Source organism: Ovis canadensis, chromosome 3 (genome assembly GCF_042477335.2).
Source record: "Ovis canadensis isolate MfBH-ARS-UI-01 breed Bighorn chromosome 3, ARS-UI_OviCan_v2, whole genome shotgun sequence".
NCBI classification, from domain to species: Eukaryota; Metazoa; Chordata; class Mammalia; order Artiodactyla; family Bovidae; genus Ovis; species Ovis canadensis.
In genome coordinates, this window is record NC_091247.1 from 220,101,271 (window position 1) to 220,126,935 (window position 25,665).

The 25,665-nt window shown below is 50.9% G+C and overlaps 1 protein-coding gene across 3 annotated transcripts in view; it reads left to right on the forward strand.

Annotated features, from left to right (window-relative positions):
* Positions 1-15,747: 15,747 nt before the first annotated feature.
* CACNA1C (calcium voltage-gated channel subunit alpha1 C) overlaps positions 15,748-25,665 on the forward strand; it is a 387,548-nt gene continuing 377,630 nt past the window's right edge. For all 3 annotated transcript variants that reach the window (XM_069585942.1, XM_069585940.1, XM_069585941.1), the window contains exon 1: positions 15,748-16,574. In XM_069585942.1, the coding sequence (XP_069442043.1) occupies positions 16,526-16,574 (49 nt within the window). In that variant the 5' untranslated portion in view covers positions 15,748-16,525. The remainder of the gene's footprint in view (positions 16,575-25,665) is intronic.

The window sequence follows — 25,665 nt, forward strand, 5'->3', positions numbered from 1 at the left end:
ACTGGACATGGAAAAACAGACCGGTTCCAAATCAGGAAAGGAGTATGTCAAGGCTGTATATTGTCACCTTGCTTATTCAGCTTACATGCAGAGTACATCATGAGAAACACTGGGCTGGAAGAAGCACAAGCTGGAATCAAGACTGCAGGGAGAAATATCAATAAGCTCAGACATGCAGATGACACCACCCTTATGGCAGAAAGCGAAGAACTAAAGAGCCTCTTGATGAAAGTGAAAGAGGAGAGTGAAAAAGTTGGCTTAAAGCTCAACATTCAGAAAACTAAGTTCGTGGCATTTGGTCCCATCACTTCATGGCAAATAGATGGGGAAACAATGGAAACAGTGACAGACTTTATTTTTGGGGATTCCAAAATCACTGCAGAGGTGACTGCAGCCATGAAATTAAAAGACGCTTGTTCCTTGGAATAAACCTAGACAGCATATTAAAAAGTAGAGACATTACTTTGCCAACAAAAGTCCATCTAGTCACAGCTGTGATTTTTCCAGTAGTCATGTAGGATGTGAGAGTTGGACTATAAAGAAAGCTGAGCACCAAAGAATTGATGCTTTTGAACTGTGGTGTTGGAGAAGACTCTTGAGAGTCCCTTGAACTGCAAGGAGATCCAACCAGTCCCTCCTAAAGGAAGTCAGTCCTGAATATTCATTGGAAGGACTGATGCTGAAGCTGAAGCTCTAATACTCTGGCCACCTGATGTGAAGAACTGACTCATTGCAAAAGACCCTGATGCTGGGAAAGATTAAAGGCAGGAGGAGAAAGGGACAACAGAGGATGAGATGGTTGGATGGCATCACCGACTCAATGGACATGAGTTTGAGTAATCTCTGGGAGTTGGTGATGGTCAGGGACACCTGGCATGCTGCAGTTCATGGGGTCGCAAAGAGTTGGACATTGACCAACTGACCTGAACTGAAAATTCCAATCATATATATATACATATATACATATATACTGCATCTTCTTTATCCATCCTTCTGCTGATGGACATTTAGGTTGCTTCCACGTCTTGGTTATTGTAAACAATGTTGTCGTATTTTTTCAGATCATGTTTTTCTCCAGATTTATGCCCAGGAGTGGGGTTGTAAGGAACCCAACTTACTTTTGAAATTGTTTGTTAGAAGTTGCAGGGTGCTGAGAAGAGATCAATGGTGGGCTGGGGGCATGGTGGGGGTCGGGGATGAAGAACAGAGGATTTTTAGGGCAGCGAAAATTCTCTGCATGCTGCTATTTTGAAGCTTAAAGTCATCACATGTTTGTCCAAAACCCCTGGATGTACAGTGCTTAGAATGAGCTCTTGGATGATGGAGTCTGGGTGATTGGCATAGGTTCATCCCTGTTAAAACAGGCACCATTCTGTCAGGGGATCTTGATAATGGAGGAGGGGTGTGTGGGAAATCTCTGCTCCTTCCTCTCAATTTTATTATAAACTTAAAATTCCCCTTCGCTTCATTTGCTCCTTGGAAAAAAAGCTATGACCAACCTAGACAGCATATTAAGAAGCAGAGACGTTACTTCACTGACAAAGGCCTGTTTAGTCAAAGCTATGGCTTTTCCAGCAGTCATGTATGGATGTGAGATTTGCACTATAAAGAAAGCTGAGCACCGAAGAATGGATGCTTTTGAATTGTGGTGTTGGAGAAGACTCTTGAGAGTCCCTTGGACTGCAAGGAGATCAGACCAGTCAATCCTAAAGGAAATCAGTCCTGAATATTCATTGGAAGGACTAATGCTGAAGCTCCAATACTTGGCCACTTGATTCGAAGAGTCGACTCATTGGAAAAGACCCTGATGCTGGGAAAGATTGTAGGCAGGAGGAAAAGGGGACAACAGAGGATGAGATAGTTAGATGGCATCACCGACTCAATGGAGATGGTTTGAGCAAGCTCCGGGAGTTGGTGATAGACAAGGAAGCCTGGCGTGCTGCAGTCCACGGGGCTACAAAGAGTCGGACATGACTGAGTGATTGAACTAAAATTACCCTAAAAAACAAAACAAAACAAAGGAAAACAACAAAATAGTCGTCGGTGCACCAGAAACGGCCACAGGCCCCCCAGAGGGGAGAGAAAGGGCAGAACACTCCTCCTTGATGGGGTCTCACTTCTTTACAGGTGAACAGAGACCTGAGCAGAGCATCCTCATTAACGTATTAGTGACCTCGAAGCTGGAAGAGTTCTTTCCTGCAGGGATACTCTGCTGAGAAACAGGATGCTTGAATCACGGCCTTACCTGAAGATTATGTCTCTGCTCCTAGAGACTGAGTCCCTGGGTCAACAGGTGGGGCCCTGGGTGTCTGGGGGACAGGCTGGCTTCCTTATATATGCATCGCACACTCTGCGGGCAGACTTTTAATCTTACACCATGGCAGGCCGGCCCCTCCCGGAAGGGTGACCCTTGACACTCCTCAGACCCTGACGTCTTCGACGTTGCTCTCAGACACCGGTTCTCAGCTCTGCATCACAGACACTTTTTTCTTATCTGTGTTATTTTAGAATTCTCGGTCACTTAAGACACAGGGTCCAGATTTAAAAATAAGCTGTGGATATTGGAGGGTTCCTGATAAGCCAAGCGTATGAAAAAGGAGAATTGTTGAGATGCGATACCAGAACTATTGCAGGAGATAGCCTGACCTGTGTTTGGCGGGGGTGGCTAGTGTTTGACTTGTAAGGAACACTTGTGGGTCTTCAACCATCCTTTTCCTTCCCCTCATCGTAGGATCAGATCTAGCCTGTGTGGAGTGTCTCCTTTTTCTTGCTGTTCAAGTCACTTCCCAGAGGTCCAGTTCCTGACTGTCCCAGGCCCAGGTGTTTTCAGAGACAAAATCCCTAAATGTGAATTTTGTCAACGAGAGCTTGTAAGAGACAGATGCTAGGGAGGGCGAACAGATAAATCCAGGTATTACAGACGGGACGTGGGCAAAGGCAAGGATCACACATGTTATGTAAAGAAACACAGTGTGTGTGGATAGGAAATTGCAAAAGGCAGACGCTGTGCGGGATGGACTGCGGGCCAGAATTAGTGCCTCATACGTAACATGGGCATCTCACTAGAAAAGTAAGACCCCAACCTTTCACAAAGAGACCCAGCCCCCAGAGAGGGTCTTTTTAGTTAAGCAGCCCCTAAATAGGGCTTCTCAGGTGGCACCAGTGGTAAAGATGCCCCTGCCAACGCAGGAGACATAAAGACACTGGTTTGATCCCTGTGTTGGGAAGATTCCCTGGAGGAGAGCATGGCAACCCACTCCAGTGTTCTTGCCTAGAGAATTCTGTGGACAGAAGCATCTGGTGGGCTACAGTCCATGGGGTCGCAAAGAGTCAGACACAACTGAGTGACTAGCACACACACACATAAACTCTATTCTAGGAATAAGAAATTTAAAGGCAAGTAGAATATGGTTCTCGCCCCTGAGATGCTCAAAGTCCACTCGAAGAGATGGGAGGTAAAGAAACGACCAAATAAACAAAGAGTACTAAGGGTATAAGGACTTCCCTGGTGGTCCAGTGGCTAAGACTCCATGTTTCCAATATAGGGGAACCAGGTTCAATTCCTGGTCAGGGAACTAGATCCCACATGCCACAGCTAAGGCCTGGCACAAATAAATAAACAAATAAAAATATTTTTAAAATAAGTAGTATAACTGGTGCTTCAAGACAGATGACTACAAAGCTCTATGGGGGACAGAGTCGGGGCCTCACCCACCTGAGCAGGTGGCTTTGAGACTAACAGGAACCAAAGGATACCAGAGAGGTGCCACACGTGGAGGCTGGAAACCAGGATGAAGGAGAGAAGAAATGAGGGGTCATTTTGGACCACCAGGCCCCACGGGTGGGCAGGGAGCATTCCTGGACTGGGCCAGGGGATTACCGGCCTTGCATCCCACGGGACATCTAATGGGCCATGAATTCTGGTGTGTATTGAGAGATGCTTCTTCGGGGGTAAGGTTTATGCAAAGAGCTAGAAGAAGGCAGAGACCCATCTGCTGCTTGGCCACTTTGTTGAAAGTACGACAGCACTAGATTTTTCTTTCAAGTCGTCCCCTCTTCATTCAACATTTTGCTCCCCAAATGCAGCTGCCCCACCCAGTGGAGGCTCACCCAGGACCTCAGCCATGAGAAGGTTGGACCATAAAACTCTGTTTGTTTGTTTTTTTAAAATCATTCATAATGTGGGCATTTATTGACAATGTACAATGGGAATGCTTCAGCCTCGCACTCACCAAATGGGAGTAATGGTGATGAATCCCCAGAAAGGGAGTTTGCTCTGCTGAGCAATCCATCTCACCAGGACCTTCGCTAAATGCATAGGCTTGACAGCAAACAATTTAGCTAATCCAACTCCTACCCCTCTGGGATTTGCTTTCAGGGTTTCAAGGGAAATTTTCCAGCAGAAAATGGTTACTTAGATAAAATTACTGAAATTTTATTGCAGGGATGGTTCTCAGGGTCTGGTGTGGGCTGGGTGATGTGGAGACGCTGAGTGCTCTTGACTTTCTGAAGAATTGCTTCAAACAGATAATAGGCTCTTATGCAAAAGATGGAGGCCAACCATTCTCTTTTTCCGAAGTGGGAAAGAAGACAAAAAGAAGAGGGCTGGAATTGTGGTTGATGATGTTTAGGGTGGGCCAAGCGTGGGTACTGGTGCTGCTACAGAGGGTCACGGATGATGTAAAATCCCACCTTCCCAGTAGTAAATACCCTGCTGTGTCTGTATGTCTATTCTCTGCACATTTTCTTTTCTTTTTTTGATATTTATTTATTGGGCTGCACCGGGTGGTAGTTGCGGCAGGTGGGATCCAGTTCCCAAAATAGGGATTGAACCTGGGCCCCCTGCTTTGGGAGCACAGGGCTCAACCCCTGGACCCTGCAGGGAAGGCCCTCATGTCATATTTTCAAACTAATGACGCTCCTCTTATGCTCAGACCCCTCTCCTGGGGAGTTTGTCAGTTGGTGTCTGAGATTGACACCATGGCTGATATTCAAAGGCCAGGAGAGACTTGGCCAAAGTCGCACAGCTGGGCATGAGCAGGTGCAGGCTTTGGACCCGGAGCTCATTCCCATACCTGACCATCATGGCTCCAAGACAGTGACCGAGAACATGACAGGTTCAGGTTCCCCCGATGAGGCCCAGCTGGACTGCAGAATGGAGAGAAGGAGAAAATTCAATCTCCAATCATTGAAAGAGCAAATACAGGCAGTGAAGTCCCAGAGTCTGTTCTGTTTAACTTTCCCAATGGCAACCACACTGGCAAATGGAATGATTCTGTCTTGGAGTGAAGTACAAATAATCAGAGGTCAGAAAGATCCCTCAGGAGCATTTTCAAGGCCAGGTAATTGTTGTTCAGTCGCTAAGGTGTGTCTGACTCTTTGCCACCCTCCAGACTGTAGCCCTCCAGGCTCCTCTGTCCATAGGATTTCCCAGGCAAGAATACTGGAGTGGGTTTCCATTTCCTTCTCCAGGGATCTTCCCAACCCAGGGATCAAACTTGCATCTCCAGCATTGGCAGGTGGGTTCTTTACCACTGAGCCACGTGGGAAGCCCCCAGGGCCACACGAGTATGTGCTAAGTCGCTTCCATCATGTCTGACGCTTTGCACCTTGTCTATGTTAACCTGCCAGGCTCCTCTGTCCGTGGGATTCTCCAGGCAAGAATACTGGAGTGGGTTGCCATGACCTCCTCCAGGGGATCTTCCCCACCCAGGGATCGAATCTGAATCTGTTATGCCTCCTATACTGGCAGGCGGGTTCTCTACCACTAGAGCCACCATAGTTTCTGGGATATTGTGACCAAGTGACACTGCTTTCTTTTCTCCAAGAAGCTCAGCATAAAAACCTCAGGAAGAGAAGTAGGTCCTTCAAGATCGTGTTGGGGGTGGAAGGTAGAATGAGAAGGGGAACCAGGGCTTTTTACATGTTGCCCACATGTATACTTACCTGGCACATGCCTGCTGCCAGAAGCCCACCGTCATTCCTTATAAATACAGCCTCAGAGGCCAGGCCAGCTCGGGCCTCCCTGGACCTCGAATTGTGCCAATTCCAGAGTCTCCACACCATTTTGCTCGCATAGCCTCTGAAAAGAGTTTTGAAAAATTATGTGTCTCATCATACATTTCAAGTTGACATCCCCATATTTTCATGATAAGTTTAAATGGTTGTAAATGATGCAATTTCTAGTGCTTTGTAACTCTTGACAGTTAAAAGTAAAATAAAATTGTTGCATCACTCTTTAAAAAGTTTCAGTGGAATATAAACACCGAGCTATTTGAAACCTTCTATTATCCATTCAGAACTATATAAAAGCTCTTTTTAAAAAAAAAAGAAAAAAGAAAGAAAACAAAGATTTCACATCACTTCTTTTTCTCCTTGGAAACATAGTTCCATTCCATTTCCTCCGTAAAGCTTCACCCTGATGCAAGATAATTTTGTGCTTGAAAGTCTTTCAGGGATCGTACTACCCTGCCAGAAAAAGAGATATATAAATTATATTTAAATTCAAATAAAGTTCCTGTGACTATAAGGCTCAGTGCCACAGGTTTCCTCCAGGTTGAAATATCATTGCAAATATTATTAGTGTACAATTGAGCAAGGGCTTCCCTAGTGGCTCAAGTGGTAAAGAATCTGCCTGCCAAGGCAGGAAACACAGATTCAATCTCTGAGTCGGGAAGATCCTCTGGAGGAGGAAATGGCAACTCACTCCAGTATTCTTGCCTGGAGAATCCCCATGGACAGAGGAGCCTGGTGGGCTATATAGTCCATGGGGTCTCAGAGTCAGATGTGATGTAGCAACTAAACAACAACAACAATTGAGTAAAACAACATAATCACATGATGAGCTTTAAAAGTAGCTATCAATATAAAGTTTAAATAGTATCAGAAATGTATCTCTTAAAGAGATGGGTGACTCCGGGGTGTGGGGCCTGATTAAAAGAGCCTTTCTAGATAGACACGAGTGTTTCAAATGTCTCTGTCTTCGATGCCTGGAGGGAGTCACATCACAGGCAGATGGACCTGGAAGAATGGAGGGGGTCAGCGGGGTGACAGGGGTGTCTCTCCTCTGTAGTGGGGGGAGGGATGGCTGAGAAGGGTCAGAAAAGAAAGGACAACCTCTGTCCCAGGTTGTCCTTTGTCCAGAGTTAAGGTTGAGCACATAAGAAATTTAAGGGTCTGGAAACTGATTCCATTAAAACCCATCCAGATGTGGGTTCCTCGAACACATCTGAAGATGTCGTAAACCATTGCAAACACTTGGAGCCCACTTGGGGAAGTGTCAGCGTGTACTGATTCACCTACATAAGAATAGTGTTCATCAGTTCGTCAATATAACTATAGGCATAAATACACCTGTGCCTTCAGCAGGCTTAAAGAAGGAAATGAGTTTGGAGGTATTTTGTCTGTAAATTCAGTCAAAATGGATAGTGTCATTGATATATCTGAAACAAATAAAAACAATGATATGCTACATAAATTATAGATGCTCTCAATATTCCCCCACCACAAGGTCATTATGGTTACAACCTTCCCTCTTATGAATTAGAACCATTGACTGACTTTTATGATGATTGGAATGGAAACCGATTCAACTGATTAGAACTTGGCACATCTCTGATCACCCGTAGGTCACACACAGAGTTGCTGACTTCTGTCAGTCTGCTAGTCAGGACAGGCAATGGTATCCATCGGCAGAGACTTCCTGATTTTGGGGGATTCATATAATAAAAGCTTAGGTGCTTCTCATGCTGCATGTCCAGATGGGGTCAGTGCAAAGGCTCTCCTTGACAAAGGCATTGGGAGATCCAGGCCAGTGCATTCTTCTTTATCTCACAGAGAGTCCATCTGGATTTCAGGGCAGAAGAGAACAAAGGGGCCCTACCACGGGCTTCTCATGATCTCAACCTGCAAGGGACACATCCCTCTCTACTCAAGTACTTTTGGTCAGAACCAGCCGAATAGTGTGTCCAGATACAGGAGAGAAATGAATGTTTTCATGTGGCCAGAGTGGAGGAAAACAGAATATCTTTGGGACTAAACTGCAGCAGAAGTTTATATAGGTGTCACTTGATAAGCAGCATTAGTCAATTTGGGGAAAAAAGTGATCCCCAAGGTTTGGTGATTAATACTGAAATAATGAAGTTCTATTCAATGCAAACAATGGCTATAGAAACAGGACTGAACATGAGAAGGGCAGAAAATTTTAATCTGATATGAAATATGGCAATATGGCAAAACCGGTGAATTGTGAAGGAATGCCATTGGTCGTCAAGGATGATCATTACCCAAGACCTCCCTAGGGCAGTGCTGATTCTACAGGGTCGTGTGAGGAAATGGTTGGGAGTGCCCTGCCGTGACTGAAAGCCGCCAGGTTCTTGGTTGCACCAGGCTCCACCTGGCTATTGAATGGAAGTGATTTGGTAAGTTAACAATGCTTGCCTCCCAGGAGGCATCCTTTCTGGGTGTCCTGTAAGCCCCCGGACTCAGCTCTGCCTGCCTCAGATGTGTGATGGGGCATTGAACTTCTGTGAGAGTGGTGGTGATCAGTTATAACGCCTCCACCCCCGGGGCTTGGAGCTTCCCAGAGACATTGACTAAGCCAGCTGTAGTACCAAGTGGGATCAGTCTGAGGGCATTTGGTTTTCCTTCCTGAGGATGTAAATATTTGGAGAGATTCCTATCTGTGTGGCCTGTTTTCATATTCATGACCCTGCTGGATTTGAGACTTTTAGCCTCCGAAACTGAAAGGCAGAAACATGTCTGTCATCTTAAACTACCCAGCAAGCTGTCAGTTTTTGGCAGCGTTAAGACACTAACTTCCCAGGTGGTACTAGTGGTAAAGTACCCAGCTGCCAACGCAGGAGACTTTAGAAATGCAGGTTCAGTCCCCGGGTTTGGAAGATTCCCTGGAGAAGGAAATGGCAACCCTCTCCAGTATTATTGCCTGGAGAATCCCATGGACAGAGGAGCCTGGTGGGCTACAGTCCATGGGGTCACAAAGAGTCAGACACGACTGAAGTGACTTAGTGTGACACAATACACTAACACACGTGGGAACCTGTGTCCATGTGGCCTTTAAGCCCCTCGGAAGTGGGCAGCTGGGGATGAAGGGGTCTGTGGGGTTTCTTCTGGAGTCAGCAGGTCATCCACAGGAAACTGACTTCCCCGGGGGCCTTGATGAGAAGCTAAGAAAATAATTTCAAACATTAATCTGCTTTCTTGCATTGGCTTCTCTTTGCAAAAAGCTGTAGGCCATGGGGCCCCATTACCTGGTTTTTCACAGGCGAAGTCCCAGCTGGCTGTGTGCCTTGGCCTGGACTGGTGTCCTGCTGATGCAGAATGAGACCCAGATGTGGAGGGCCAGTCGCCAGGGCCAGGCCGGCCACCAACCTGCCGCTTTCTGTCTTGGGGTTGAGTCGCTGGAGATCACAAGGGTGGGCCTGTCCTCCCTGTTGTTCCCCCTGTGATGTAAGGATGATGTGAATGAGGGCTGAGCCCCTTCACCTCCAAACACTCTGGCCTCCCCTTGGGGCTGAGATGGGGCTGACTTGCCAGGAGCATTTTCATTCAATGCAATGTGTACAGACAACATGGCTGTAAAATCAGGTTCCAGTCTGGCCTCTGGGGAAGAATGGCCCTACATGGTCCTATGTGGTCCTTCACGAAGGTAAAGAGGTTTGGAAGGCACATGGAAGGAGGGCCATATTATTTGCCTATCATCTTTACCTGGTCTGAAATGCCCACCCCTATAAATACACACAGACAATCCTGTGGGTTAGAAATTTAAGTCTGAAACATATTCCCAGAAGGTCACTGTTACCTGGAGCTCCTGGCCTCTCTCCTCTGCACAGAATGACTGACACTCTAAGTCCTCACCTTGGAGGGTGAGCGTTTGGGCAAAGATGCTGGACAGGTTATTTCTGCAGGAGGCGGCGGCAGCATTTAGTGCTGAGAGGTGGTCAGGGTGGACAGAGGGAGATGACGGGAAGGGACCCGTGGGGCTTTGAGGGGAGGGTTAATCCAGGCTGACTCCTCAGAGGTGTTCCTGGCTGCAGGGGGATAGTGGGGGTGTGGTTCTGCCCAGTGGTCTGGCTTCCGAAGCTGTGGGCCAGGCAGGAAGAAAGAAGAAAAACATACCCGTCATCCCACCTCCCAAAGAAAGTTACTGTCAACATTTCAGGATGAACACTTTTTAGCCTTTTTCCTAGTTCAAACACATACTTGCCTTTAGAAGAAAAATGGAATCATAACACACATAAAATTTCATAGCCTGTTTTCTTATAGTGTAAATAGTCTTTGTCCATGTCCCTAGTATAATTCCTTGTTGTGGTTCACATCTCTGTATGGGTGCTCCCTGGTTTATCCACGAGGCAGGTGACAGCAGAGACTCTGAGGACAGACAGCTGGGTTCAAATCACAGGTTTCCCAGCATTCATCAGCTGTGACGGGACCCTCATAGTACACAGCATGACCAGCTCTCCATAGCCACTGCTGCTGCTGCTGCTAAGTTGCTTCAGTCGTGTCCGACTCTGTGCGACCCCGCAGACGGCAGCCCACCAGGCTCCCCCGTCCCTGGGATTCTCCAGGCAAGAGCACTGGAGTGGGTTGCCACTTTCTGCTCCAATGCATGAAAGTGAAAAGTGAAAGTGAAGTCGCTCAGTCGTGTCCTACTCTTAGCGACCCCATGGACTGCAGCCCACCAGGCTCCTCTGCCCGTGGGATTTTCCATACCCACAGTAGTCTGTAAAGTAGGAGTAATGGTGCTTCCCTCATAGGGTTGTTCTGAGGAGCAAATGACTAAAAATCTTAAAAAAAAAACTTGAACTACAGTTAATTCACAATACTGTGTTAGTTTCAGGGGTACAGAAAGTGATTTCCTTATATACATATGTATGTATGTATCTATTCTTTTCCATTTGTGGTTTATGGCAGGATGTTGCCTATGGTTACCTGCGCTATACAGTAGCTCCTTACCTGTTTTGTATATGATAGTGTATATGTGTCCGTCTCAACCTCCCAATTTATCTCTTCCCTCCTTGCCCCTGGTAACCATAAGTTTGTTTTCTCAGGCTCTGACTCTATTTCTGTTTTGTAAATAAGTTCATTTGTACCCTTTTTAAGCTTCCACATATAAGTGATATTATACGATATTTCTCCTTCTCTGTCTGACTTACTTCACTAAGTAGGATAGTTTCTAGGTCCATCCACATCACTGCAAATGCCTTTATCTCATTATTTTTTATGGGCAAATAATATTCCATTGTGTGAAGTATATAAATATACCACATCTTCCTTATCCATTCTGCTGATGGACATTTAGTTTTCTTCCATGTCTTGGCTATTACAAATGGTGCTGCTTTGAACATTGGGGTGCATGTATCTTTCTGAATTAGAGTTTGCATCTTTCCTGGATATATGCCCAGGAGTTGGATTGCTGGATCATATGGTAACTGTATTTTTAGCTTTTTGGGAACCTCCATACTGTTTCCCAGGCTTCCCGAGTGGCACAGTGGTAAAGAATCTGCCTGCCAATGCAGGAGATGCAAGAGATGCAGGTTTGATCCCTAGGTTGGAAAGATTCCCCTGGAGTAGGAAATGGCAGCCCACTCCCATATTCTTGCCTGGAATGTCTCACGGACAGAGGAGCCTGGTGGGCTACAGTCCATGGGGTTACAACGAGTTGGACGTGACTGAGCGCACAGCATACTGTTTTCGATAGTGGCTGCTACAATAATCTCTTGCTATTTTCTTCTAACCAACCTTTTATGTTGGGTATTTAGATTGTTTCCAAGTTTTTCACTCTTACAAATGTATTGTAATTAACAAATTCAGTGCACTCTTAATTGGTTCCAAAAAAAATTTTTTGTGATCACTTTAAGGAATCTTTTCCAGAATGAATCATTCACTCAACATACAGTGAGTGTCCCTGTACACCAAGCATTAGACTCACACAAAGAAAAATGAACACAGTTCTCTTTCTGAAGACATTTAAGATGTAGTGGGAAGACGGCTGGAGAAAAGGCACATTCGCGTCCAGATATTACACCATACACCGCACCGGAAGAGTGCCTGTCTCTAGCACCCTTCCCAGGAGAGCAGAGGTGAGAGCCTCACCGAAGGGTACAGTCAGGTCACGAAAGACAGAAAGATCCATCCTCAGCTCCCACCTCCCAAACCCCAGTAGGAATCCGGGATGGCTTCTGTTTGTCACAGTGAGAATCTGTTCCCTGGAAAGGGAGCACCCAGGGCTGTGTTCCAAAGTGAGAAGCTGAGATATGGGTGCTCGTTGCGAGACCAAATATTTAGAAAGTACCTTTTTCTGGAAGGCAAAAAATACGTTTCACAGCTGAAAAGATAAGTGAAAAACCAAACTGGAGAGGCATGAAGGTAATATTTACTTGCTAGATTTACATGGCGCCTACCTGGAGAAGAGCCTGGCTGTAAATCCTGCCAGTGGCCCTGACATGGGGCACCAGCTCTCAGTTACCCAGCTCCCTGTGAACCCCCTAAGGCATTCTTTGCAATCATTTTGCTGTGATGGCTCAGTCACTAAGTCATGTCTGATTCTTTGTGACCCCACAGGCAACAATGAAGATAAATAAAAATAAATAATAAACAAATATTTAAAAAAGAGTTCACAGAGTGAGTGGGCTATCATTTATTCTGAAACCCAAAGATAGGTTTTCATCTTTAATTCTCAACTTCTAGCTACTGGGTTGTTGTTTAGTCACTCAGGAGTATCTGACTCTTTGCGACCCCATGAACTGCAGCATACCAGGCTTCCCAGTCCTTCACTATCTCCCGAAGTTTGCTCAAACTCATGCCCACTGTGTTGATAATGCCATCCAACCATCTCATCCTCTGTCACCCCCTTCTCCTCCGGCCTTCTATCTTTCCCAGCAGCAGGGTCTTTTCCAATGAGTCAGCTCTTCGCATCAGGTGGCCAAAGTATTGGAGCTTCAGCTTCAGCATCAGTCCTTCCAATGAATATCACGGTTGATTTCCTTTAGGGTTGACTGATTTGATCTCCTTGCTGTTCAAGAGATGCCCAAGAGTCTTCTCCAGTGCCACAGTTTGAAAGCATCAATTCTTCTTTGTGCTCAGCCTTTTTTATGGTCCAACTCTCATATCCATACATGACTACTGGAAAAACCATACCTTTGACTATATGGACCTTTGTAGGCAAAGTAATGTCTCTGCTTTTTAATAAGCTGTCTAGGTTTGTCATAGCCTTTCTCCCAAGAAGCAAATGTCTTTTAATCATTTTAAGCAATCATTTTCCTGTCACTTTAGACTGCCCCATGCCCTGTCCCACCCAAGGTCACCCTTGGGCACCCCTTTTGAGCATAGGATCATGGTATCACCATGTGTTTGGAGCCAGATCCTCCTGGGCTAAGTCCAGGCTCCACAGTTTACCAACTGGATGACTCTGGACACACAGTCTCTAAGTCTCAGTTTCCATATCTGTAAAATGGGGATGGCAATCACAACAGTAGCACCAGCATTGTCCTTGCACTGAGGATGTCACAGCCCAGCTCACTGAGCATTGTCCGATATTGTCATTATTCCTGTGGTGCAGTGTGTAGAGGGCTGCAAAACAATTTTAGTTTAAACAAATAAACAGGTGCACGGGCCTCTGAAACACAGCCTATGGTGGTGCACTCTAAAGCTAGATGGAAGGGATCTTTGGGTTTGTGTCGTTTCTGATTTTTTTCTCTTAGCTTGAAAATTGAGTGTGAACACACCAGAAAGGTATAGAAGCCAGATTTCTCTCCTAACCAACCAAATCTAGACCACTGTTCACGGTAGAATGAAGATGGATAGAGCTTAATACCTCTCACAGGGGCCTTGGCATTGTAAGCTGGGGCCCAAATCCTTGGCCCAAGGAATGGGGCTGAACTGGTGAGGATTCAGGCACAAATCCGGGTGCCTACAGAGGCATTTTGATGCATACTGTGGTGGCATCTTAGGGACTCTTTCCCTCTGCCAGACATTGTTCTGTACACTTGAGATAAACTGGTGTGCAAAAAGCACAGGGTTCCCTGCCCTCACGGGGTTTACGTTTTAGTGGGGCAAACAGTCAATAAACCATGCAATAAATGAATAAGTAGACTATATGGTATGTTACACAGATTAAACACAAAAATTAAAAGTGGAGGAAGGGGAGATTGAGGGCTCTGGAGGGGCTGCTAGGTGCAGTGGGAGATTGACTCCAGGACCTCTGTGTATGCTGAAATCCGTGGGTTCTCAAGCTCCTTTTACAAAAAGGTGTTTGGCTGTTCCCGGTATCTGCGATTGCATTTTGGCATTCCGTATTCGCGGTTCCACAGGCGCGGACTCGATGAACCATAAAGATCCATCCACAGGTCCACTATACTAAGTGGGGCGGTCAGGGTGAACCTCGCTGAGAAAGTGCAATTTGAGCAAAGTCTTGAAGATGAGGGGGTTCATCAGGTAGGCAGCTGAGGCGGGGGTTGCAGGCAGGGCAGACAGCTAGAGCAAAGGGCTCTGGGGGTGTGTGAGTGAGAAGGAGGGGTGTCCTGGAGAGCCTGGGGGCGCAGAGCGGAGAGGGTGAGGCTGGATCAGGGACGCCAGGGGAGAGGCACTGGGGGCACCTAGACTCAGCGGCTGCGGGTCCCTGGAGGCTGCCCTGAGGGCCCGGCTTTTACTAAGTGAACAGGGAGCCCTGCGGAGGAGGGTCAGAGGTAGGTGCCCATGCACAGAAAAGTGCTGACACATGACCCTTTAGGTGCTGTATTGAGAAGACACCCAAGGAGAGGAGGGCTTCGAAGAGGGAACAGACCCTCTGCAGGAGCTCAAGTGAGGGGCATGTGGATTCAGGCTGGGGTTGCTGCGGGGGGACTGCAAGGTGGTCACATTCAAGAGTCTTCAGGATTTCGCGAAGGACCGGATGAGAGAAAGCAATCAAGAACCACTCCAGATCTTTGGGCCCATCAACTGAGAGACGGGGAGCCTGTTGAGGAGCAAGTTTTGCACAGAAAGCAAGGAATTCCGCATTGGCTCTGTTGGGTTTTGAGATGCCTGAGCGGAGACTAAGTTGGCCGTGTAGCCTGGCGTTCAGGAAGATGGGTCTGGGCTGTCACACCACGGACACGGGAGATGGATGGGCTCCCCCGGCGGGGAGAAGGGCGGCTGGGGAGTGAGGGTCTGAGAGTAGGAAGCGGGCTGTTTTCCCAAGTGGGAGCTGTAGGCGCCCCTGCCAGGGCCCGGGCAGCCCACTGTCAGGAGCCCGGGCCTGCAGGGGGTGCCATGGACCTTCTGTGGCTGCCTGAGGACGGGGAGAAAGGTCCGCCGCTCCGGAAGGAAAGCGCTCCGTGGATTCCCGCTGGAGTGGCAGAAATAATTAAGAGGAGAAGGTAAGGATCTCGAGTAGCACACGTGCTCCGGTGCCTCGGAGGAATTAACAAACCCGGGTCTATTAATCTGCTCAGACATCTGGGCACCGCTGCCTCGCCAGGAGGCTCCGCCCCTCGGGCCCTCTCTCCCTGCCCTGTCTCTCCCCATCCTCGCTTCTCCACGCCACTCGTGCAACCGCCCTGGTCCTAATCGATTAAACAGAGCCTTGGCATCGCGGCTCCTTTTGCTCAGTGGCCCGACCCGCCGAGACTCTAGGTGGGCTGATGGCAGCCCCTCCTGGAATTGCGCGCCCGAGGCCTTGCCGCCTTGGCGCCCGCGCAGGACTTGGGGGCCGGGGCGGGGCGCGAGGGGTGTGTCTGGACGGCATGTGGGCCGAGGCGCGGGCAATCGGGCGAGCTGGGGCTCTAGCCGGGCTCGAGTCGGCTCCGCGTGCCCCGCGCCGTGCGCCCCGCGCCGTGCGCCCGGCCCCGCGCGCCGCCGCCACATCTGGAAGCGTTCAGCGCGTCCGCCTGGGGCGCGCCGGGCGGGCGGGCGGGGCGGCGGGCCGCGGGGTGAGCGCCGCGCTCCGCGCTCCTGCCCGCGGCTCCCTCTCGCCGCCTCTGCAGAAACAGCTCCTGCCAGAGCGGCGCGCGGCGCGGCCCGGAGCGGCGGCGCCTTCCTGCCTCCTCGCCCTCGGGACTCGCCGGACCTTCGGGCAGAGAAAGCGGAGCCGGGCCGGGGAGGACGCGCCGAGAGCGGGCGGAGACGGTTCGGGCCGGCGGCCGGCGGGCCCTCCCCCCGCCCCGGGGTCCGCGCGCCCCTCTCCCCTTCCGCCTCCTCTCGCTCTGCCTCCCCATTTATTTTCTCAAATGCTGTGGCCGCCAGAGGTGCGGCGCTGAATTCTTGAAAGGGGCCCGGATGTGCTGAGGATGCGCGACAGCCCCGCTGAAGGAGGCAGGAGTGGAAAGGAACGGTTTCTGGTGTTTGATGCAATGATGGGGATCAGGTAATCGCCAGAGGTAAAGAAGAGCTGCTGCAGACCCACGGCTTCCTCGATTCTGCACGAGAACAGCCGGCCCGGAGCAGGGATCAGGGCAGACCCGCTCGGGGGTGTTTGACATTTCCTCCTCTTCGTGGCTTCTTCTCCTGCTCACACGATTCTTGGTCCATGGTCAATGAAAACACGAGGATGTACATTCCGGAGGAGAACCACCAAGGTAAGGCTGGACCCCGCCGCCGCGCCCGCCGGCCTCGCCCGCGCGTCCTTCTCCCGGAGCGGCCGGGGGCCCGCGGGACCCGGGCCGAACCGAGCGGAAAATCCCCGCCCCTCCCCCGCCTGCGCCCGCGGGCCCCCCGGAGCCGCGCGTCCGGAGAAATTCCGGGCGAGGGGAAAAGTTCCCAAGTGTCTGCTCCGGCCTCGCTGGCTCGCGCTCGCCAGGGGAGCCCGACTGCCCGGCCGGCGACGCCCCAGCCCCGCGGGCCGGGGTCCTCGCCTCGCCCGGGCGCGGCTTGGAGCGCGCGCGGGAGCGCGCGCCCAGCACCAGGCCGGCCGGCGCCCCCGCCCGCTGCCCGGCGCCCCGGCCCCGCGCCCCGGCCTGGGCAGCGCGCTCCGGGGGGCGGGTGGGGGCCGAGAGAAGGCTGTGAGTCTCGGCGCCTCTCCCTTTCCTTCTCCCCCTCTTTCCCTCTCCCTGTGTCCCTCTTCTCGGCTCACCTACACCCTCCCACCTCTCTGCAGCCACTGACCCCGCGCGCCCACGCCCCGTGTGTTCTTATTCGCACCCACATGCGGGCTAGCACCTGAGGATGTCAGCGGGGGTTAGAAATCGGGCGGTGTGTGGGCCCTGCTTTCTCATGTTTTAAGGCAATAATAAAGGGTGTGCCGAGCTCACGCGGCTGTACACTGTCGCCCAGTGTTTTCCAGCGTCTCCATCCTTGGCATCAAGTGTCAGCCGCTCCCCCTGCGAGGGGGGAAGGCTTTCAGGCAACTCCCAGCTTCCTGGAAACTTTCTCCCTTACCACCCCCCCCCCCCCCGCCCGCCCGTATTAACAAGTTATTATTTTTTGGCACTGCTCAGCAATTAAGGTCGATATGGAGTGGAGAGGGCCGGTCTTGCTGGAGTGTGGCCGCCTCCAGCTCCGGCTGGGCCTCCCCAGTGGCTTCCTCTGCCTCTGGGTGCAGACTCTGCCTTGCCTCTCCCAGTTTCCCAAGCCTCCCTGTTTACATGCTTCCTTCCAGCCTCTTCCTTCTCAGTACCTGTCGCTGTTGGTCCTGCTACTGCCTGGGCACATCAGGTGCTCCTGTGAGGATAGCCTGGTGGTTTTTGTCTCCGTGTCTCTCCTTTCCAGCCTCCTCCCTCCTTTGGCCCCCAGCCTCACCCTTAGCAGGCAGAGTCCCTACCCTTTTGGAACCAGAGGCCGCCGGGCAGCTTCCCTGGGCTCTGTCCAACCTAAAACTGATCTCCAGCTTGGGTGGCTGTGGGGAGACTGTGGCCTCTTTTAGTGCAAACGATTGTGTCAAGGGCCATGGGTTCTAGGGTGAGCCGTGGCTTTCGGGTCAGGAGGGCAGCTGTCCCCATGTCCCACCCCTCACCTGTTCCGCTGTGCCCCTCCTGATGGAGTCCTGGACGGATTCAGAGGGAGGCGGGAGTGACACAAAAGAAAGGGTGATGTCTGTGAAGAGTGGAGGGGGGTAGGTTTCTGCCCTCGGGGCTCCCAGCTCAGCCCAGGCAGCCTTGAAGCGGAGCGCCCAGTGGCCACGTCCTGGCTGTCCCACAGTGGCAGTGACCTGCAGTCATGATTGTTATTCACGTGGCGATAATCCTCAGCAGTTCCTAGGGCCCCCTTTCTCTGTAGGACAAATCCTTTTGGGCCCTTTTTCCCCTTCCTTTTGCCGCCCCCCCCATCCCCCAGCGCCTCCTCCCCTCCCGTCTGCGGGGAGCAGACATTCAAAGTAGGAGCAGAGGCCCTGTGAGGTCTGCGAGGAAGATGGAGGGGCGGGCAGCAGGGCGCGTGGCCGGGCACGCTGCCTTCCCAGCCACACGCCACAAACGCTATGGCAACCTGGATCCCAGTCCTCTCCCTTGAAGCCGCAGTGATTATATAATTCTCGGAGCAGTTTTGCCTCCTTTCCTGGACGTGGTTCTCAGGTGTGAGAGCATCAGGACCCCTGTCTCCCTGCTGTCTTCTCCCTCCCAGCCACCCCCATCCTTGGCATTGCCGGGGTCTTCCTGGGGCAGGAGGCGAGGAGGAGGGGCAGACCTGGAGGAGCAGGAGCGTCTGCCAGGAAGGGCTGGCTGTGGCTTCAGAACTAACGGGGCCGTGGAACATGCCCGGGGTCAGGGTTTCAGGACCCGAGAGGCCGGAGGAGCGGATGATGACGTCGGGCAGCCAGAGTGGAGGGCCGGAGAAGTTGCCGGGGCTGGGGGTTACACCCTCCTCTTCCCATCGCTTAGTGCATGGACCCTTTCGTCCTGGTTTGCAGTGCTGTTGCAGGGGTCGGCGGTCAGGGTGTGGAGAGGCGTCAGCACGTTGGAACAGCCCGCAGGTTCCCCGAGGGCTGGCCCCTGACCCCAGGTCCAGACTGGAAGGGGCTCGTGGGCCTCCCCTCACCTCCATCTCCCATCTGCTCTGGTCGCTCGCCAGCCTCCCACTTTTCTGGGCTGATTTTCCATTGCAGGCTCCAGCTAGCAAATGAGTTTCTTAATAGTCAACCATTTAACAAATAAAACATCAGAACGTCCCTTATCTGCTGGAGACGAGGCAGAGGGGGAGGCGTGTTCTGGGAGCGGAAGACACACTGTGCTTTTCTTTTCAAAGCGGGACTTAGCAATGCGGCAGGACAGTCCTCATCGTAATAAAGTGATAGTAATCACAGTCAGGGGTCGGAGGGCATTGTTACCTGCACCCCAGCTTGTGCAGGTTGACATTAGCTTCTCTTTCTCGGATTCTGTGTGGAGAAACCCGGAGAAAAGGGCTTTTAAGTTTCCAAATACCGTTCCTAGTACCACTCAGACACTTTCCAGTGTATCAGAGTACTAGACAATCGAATCTATTACAAAAATCAATTATTCATTATTTCCACGGAGCACATGCTAACAGTATTTAAATGTGTGCGCATCCATGCACACACACACACACACACACACACTCTGAGTAAAGAAGAGCTATTTTAAATAGATTACACAAGAGCCATTAATGCCCTCTGGGGACTTGGTACATGGCAGACAGGAAGACTGGTGATGTAGTCCCTGTACCGTTGCACACCTGTGCCTCACGTTGGGCGAACGGTTCTCTATAGGTTGATGCTACAGGTACAGGAGATGGTGAGCCATTGGCCCGTGAGTCTTGGAGATGACTTGGGACTCTTCCTTCAGTTTTCTCTGACTTAGAACTGCCTGAGGTGGGTTCTTCTGGGTGTAAGCTGGATGCAGATGGAGACCCAGGGGCATCTCGGATCAGGGACTGAGGGCCTGCTGATCTTTGTGTTCCCCACCTCCTGGCACAGCCTTGACCCTGGGGGGATGAAAGCAGCCCCCAGACCAGAGGGGCTGTGCTTCCTGCCTCTTCCAGGAGGTGGCGCTCCAGGGTCCGAGCGTCAGGAGGGGCACCTGCGGTGGGAGGCACAGGTGAGGGCAGCCTGGCTGCTGGGCCTCGTAGGCGTACCTGCCCCAGGGCAGAGGCCCGGAAGACTGGGGTGCCACGCCGTGCACATGATGCACCCTCACCGACCGCCTTCCCTCTCTGGTTCTGAAGCCACTTTGGTTTCTCCCACCCCGCCGTTCCTCCTGCCCCAGCCCTGCAGTGACCTCTGGCACAGGCAGCATCCACTAGGCTGAACCTGTCACGGCCCTGTATTAACATCCTCCCTGTATGTATTTCCTCCCCAGATTAATCTCACCAGGGCTTGGTGACCAGAGGGGCTGGTGGGTCCCAGGGCCAGCCTGAGGCCCTGCTGGAGTGTGGGGCTGGGAGGGGCTGGCCTATGGGGTTGCTCAAAGGCAAGAAGACATTCCCCTAGATTTATTAGGGGAAAAACACAGAGACAAGTGGGTATAACTTCACAGCTGATCTCTGTTTATGAGTCTTGCTGGTGTCCTGCTGGGAATGGCAGCAGAGCTCCTGAGACCTCGGGTAGGAAGTGACTGCTATCTGTTCTGCTTCTCAGCACTGGGTCCTGCCCCCCTCCCCGCCCTCCTCCCCGTGTTCTCATTCCCATCCCTTTCTTTCCTCCACCTCCTAGCATAGCCTTGACCCTGGGGGGGATGAGCTTTCTCGGCTGTTGAGGCAAGTTCCCAGGGTCCAAGGGCCCCGGGCGCCAACCTGGCAGTGAAAGTGAGGGGCTGGAGCACCCGCCCCTCCTGGCCCAAGACCCTCTGGCTGGGGTCGGAGGTCACTTGGTGGTGACCTGTCAGTTGACAGCTCCTCACAGGGACTCTGGAGTTCGTGCTCCGCGTTCGAAATCGGGAGATAATTTTATTTTCCAGTGTGAACTAAAGGATGCTGGTTGGGGGACTTTCCTGGCAGTCCCGTGGTTAAGACGTGGCCTTCCAGTGCAGCGGGGTGCGGGTTCAATCCCTGGTCAGGGAGCTGAGGACCTACATGCCTCGGGGCCAAAAATCCCAAACAAAAAACAGAAGCAATATTGTAACAGATTCGATAAAGACTTTAAGAATGGTGCACATCCAAAAAAAAACCTTAAAAAAAATAAGGAATCAGATGGATTGTTTGGGAAACACCTGGAGACTTAACAACAAGGCTAATTAGCAAGATAATCGCCCTGAGTGAGTCTGTTTCTAGGTTCTGTCCTGACGGTTGCCTACGTCTATCGTGGGCTCTGAGGATGAGAGAAGACTGATTAGAAAAAAATTTTTAAATGGCATGGGGAATTGTTTTGCAAAATATCAGGTGCTAAATATTTAGTGACATAAGTGCTAAGTGTTCTGATAATGAAGCAACACTCCCAGCCACGACTGTCATTATTAAAATAATTTAGTAAACACCTGTTTCGATGAACCTCAAGGTTATATACTGTACGAAACAAGTAGAAGTGACAGGATCCCTCTGGGGAAATGGAGGGCCTTCAGCGCTGTTTCAAAGTCGGGTGCAGGGACTCCCTGGTGGGGAAGCAGGGTGGGGGCTGGCAGGACCCCTGTGTTGTGGGGCCCAGGTCCCAGATGGGTGCCCGTTGCTTGAGGCCAGGCCTTGACCTGGGGCCCCTGGGGCCTTGCCACCTCTTTGTTGGGTGAGATGGGGTGGGAGCCCTGGAGGGCAGAGCTGGGAGAGGACTTGGGGCTCAGGGGCTGCAGGAGGAGGCCCAGCTCCCTGGGGTGTCTGGGAGCATGTGGGACGCACAGCTGCTACTTGTGGGACTGAATTCACCTCGGTGGGGATTTACGGGACAGAGGGGGGCAGTTTGGGCCTGCAGCTCAGGAGACAAAGAGAGGTTGAAAACAGGCCCTCACCTCCCCAGAGCCCCGGGGAGACCTGGCTCTGAATGGAGGTGAGGGAGAGGAGGCCTAACTAGTCCCATCCCCAGGCCCCAGGCAGCTCTTCATCACAGGGCCGCTTCCCGGGTGTCCTCTGGTGTGCGTGTGTGAGAGTGTGTAGGGAGAGGGAGGGGGCCGTTCCACACGCGTGTTGTCTGTCAAGCAGACCTAGAATAGGGAATTTACTTTCCACGATCAGAAGATTTTATGGGCAAGAGAAACGGTAGGAACCAACGCCGTTCCCAGATGAGCAAACAGGCCCCTGCAGGATCACTCAGGAGAGTCGAGCCTGGAACCCACCTCCATTCTCCATCCTCCTGCCGTCTCTGGACCTACTCGGTGCATGCCGATGCTCTAAGAGCATCGCTCAGGGTTTCTGGTTAGACTTTGCCTAATAAACTTCTTGCCCTCCCCCATCCCTCTCCCAACCCTGCTTTTGTTCTGGCTAAAGTCTTTACTGAGATAGTAGATTTAGAAACTGACTTGGGGTTATCTTTCATTGGAAAGGTTTAAACATTTCTTACACAACAGAGTAGAAGTTTGTGCATGTCCACAAGAAACTCCTACAAAACTCAGATCACTGTTTTGTGAATGGAGATGCATCCAAGCCTTTTTGTTTGCTCCCGGCATTCTGCCCCAGTCAGGGCTCCCCTGAGGGAGCGACAAGCCTGTGTTGCCAGGCCCCCTTGGCAAGGGGTTGGCAGTTGTTCATGGCCTGGCCAGCTTTGCTGTGTGTAGAAACCAAGGGCAGGGTAGCCATGCAGGTGAGCTACAGGCAGAACAGGTAGAAAGCACGGGTGGTCAGGCTGCAGCTGTCAGAGGCCAGGGAGCCCCCGAGTCTCCTGAGCTAGGGGAACAAAGGCCCCCCTGCTCCCTTGTCAGGGCTAGACCCCCAGGACCCCTCCTCTTCCCAGGAGACATTTAAAGAAGGAGAGGTCTATGGGGAGGGGGTCATTGCGGCCTGCCTCCATGATCCCCAGAATCTCTGAGCCTTTGGTGTCCGACCTGATGCTCCCAGAGACCGGAAGGCCTTGGAGGCTGAGCTGCTCTTCAGCTTTTAGGACCAGGCCTGAGCCCTGCTCACCCACAGAGGTGTGGCCTCTGAGGTCCCGGGAGGAAGCCACCATTTCAGAACACAGTGTTGCCATCATTTCATGAAATATTCAAGCTGCCCATTTGCCAACAGGACTTTCTTTTAATACACTCGTCTACTCATGGTGCTGCCTGCTGGAACCTAGCTGAAAAGAAAATAAAATAATCTTGTCTCCTGTCCTTTAGAGAAGCAAGCCAAAACTCAGACAGTAAATGAATGTTCTTCTCCGTATTGCCTGTGGGCAGAAATGTTGAGAAATGTTGATTTGATTACTCAATTAAGCTCTATTTACTTTGTAACCATTGTGTCATGTTCTGTCATTTATATACTTTTCTCCTTCCAAAATAATCCATGTTGGGCTAAAACCTTTCAAAGATGTTAGTTAGCAAAAGCAAAGAAGAGAAAGGAAGAAAGAAAAATAAATAAGCCTACACCTAGAAAAATGACTTGGGTCACATTTTTTGACTTCATGTCTTTCTCTGAGACGTTTGAAAGAATCAGGTCCCCATTCTTCATCTGTGGGATGGAGACAGTAATCCTTAGCCAGTCGGCTTTGCAGGGCAGCCATGAGGCTCCGTACATTGCTGTGCGGTGGCAGCTGGCTTTAGCAAATCACAGAAAACCAGCGTGTGAGGAAGCAGGGCCATGAAACTTCCGTAGCATTCAAGCAGCGTTGAAGGTGGTGTTGGGTGGCTGACATTATTCAAAACTTCAAGGATGGAAACATGAAACAAAGAGAAATAGAATCTGAGGCGGCCTGGCTGATACTGAATATCGAAGGAGAAGGGAAAGACCATCGGGAGAGGCTTGGTCTTCTGGTTTTCTTGGCAACCAACCTGAGCCCGTGGGCTCTCAGGACTGTGAAACCAGCTGGAGGGTCAGGACTGAGGGAGGCCGGACTTCCTCATGGCAATGGCACGTGGTCCCCGTGTGCAGTCTGAGGCCGAAGTTCTGCCTCCTGAGCCAGCCAGGAGAGCAGGAGGTTGGGCGATCAACCTGTCCTCGCTGTCCACGTGAACTCCCCAAAACTAAACAACAACTCCTTAGACCTGGAGGACAGGCTGCCTGGCAAATAAAACTTTGCTTCAAATGTCAACCTTGGCTTTGGAAAATAAGCTAATTAAAAAAAAAAAAACATATAGCAAATGTGCTGGCAGTCTGTAGGTAAGGGGAGGGAGCAATTCCATGTGGCATCTTAAGACACTCATCAAATAGGAAAGGGCTTTAATTTTACATGGGAAGTGACAGACTAGCCTTTAGTTCCCCAAAGCAAAAATAATCTAATCGTCAAAATGTGTGCTGGGAAATGTGCGTTTAACTTTGCGCCTTGCACCACTCGCCTCCTGCCTCCCAGCCTCTGGGCCTGTGATCTCTGGGGCATCAATGTCTACATTTTTATTTTTAAAATAATATGCTGTAGCATCCATTGTTCTGTGTTTGTAGACGGGGCAGGAGCAGTATGCTTTGTACACTCTTCCTACCGTTACATCCTATGCCCATCCTAGGTGTTGCATGCTAAGTCGCTTCAGTCATGCCCTATGGACTGTAGCCCAGCAGGCTCCTCTGCTGGTGGGATTCTCCAGGAAAAAATACTGGAGTGGGTTTCCATGCCCTCCTTCAGGGGATCTTCCTGACCCAGGGAACAAACCTGAGTCTCCTGCGTCTCCTGCATTGGTAGGTGGGTTCTTTACCACTAGCACCACCTGGGAAGCCCCGTGCATCCTATGGGAGGGTGTTAATGACATTTTTTACGTGAGGGAACTCAGGAGCAGTGGTCTTGATAATGGGGTCAAGGTCATCCTGATGCTGTGGGAGCCAAGAATTAAGTTCAGGTCTCTTGGACTTTCCAAGCACGTGCTGTCTCTCTCCTTTCTCTACCTGGGGCCGAGGAGAGACGACCTTGACCAGCCTCGTGTCGCACGGCTTGGATGTGCACTGTGGAAGCTGCGTCTTCCACCGGTCAGGGCGGTGGACAGACATCTGAGTGCTTGTGCTGCCCTGTGGTCACTCCACACGCCTCCGCTCGCCGTCCCCTCTCCGAGCTGTGCATTTGTTCCCGAACTTCCTGCCTGGACCCTGCTTGGTCCTCAGATCCCAGTGGGGACTCCATCTGTCCAGCTTTGGCTTTGAGATGACCGTTTCATGGCAGGGCCTTGCTTCCCTGCCTTCTTGGAACGTCTCCCCAGTGATCTGCCCCCCTGGAAATAGGCCCTCCGTTCTCCAACCTGGGTCTGATGAGTTTGGGGCCCATCCTTGGAGGCTGAGCTCCCAGACTGCATGCGTTATCCATTTATTTGTTTTTAAAGAACATCTTGGTGGAGATATGTCACTTACCATAAAAGATACATTTCATATACCTTTAAAATGTACAGTTTGGTGATTTTTAGTATTTTTACAGGGTTGTGCAATCATCATCACCAAAGCCTGCACATTTTCATCAGCCCAGAGACAGACCCTGCACCCACTGACAGTCGCTCCCCATCCCTGCTTCTGTCCCCTGCATCTCCATGTGACTGTGGATTCTCAAGCATCATTGACCGTGATGTTAATCCAGTCACTGGGGCTCACCTCTGCCATCTCACTGTCGGTGGCATATCCCCTGAATTCAGGTCTAGGTTGGTTGTGACGACCCACCTGATAAATGACCCACCTGATAAATGGTGCAGTTAAAAGGAAGCACAGGGGGTCAATTGGGGACCCGGGTGACACTTGCAGATCGAGCACTTTCTT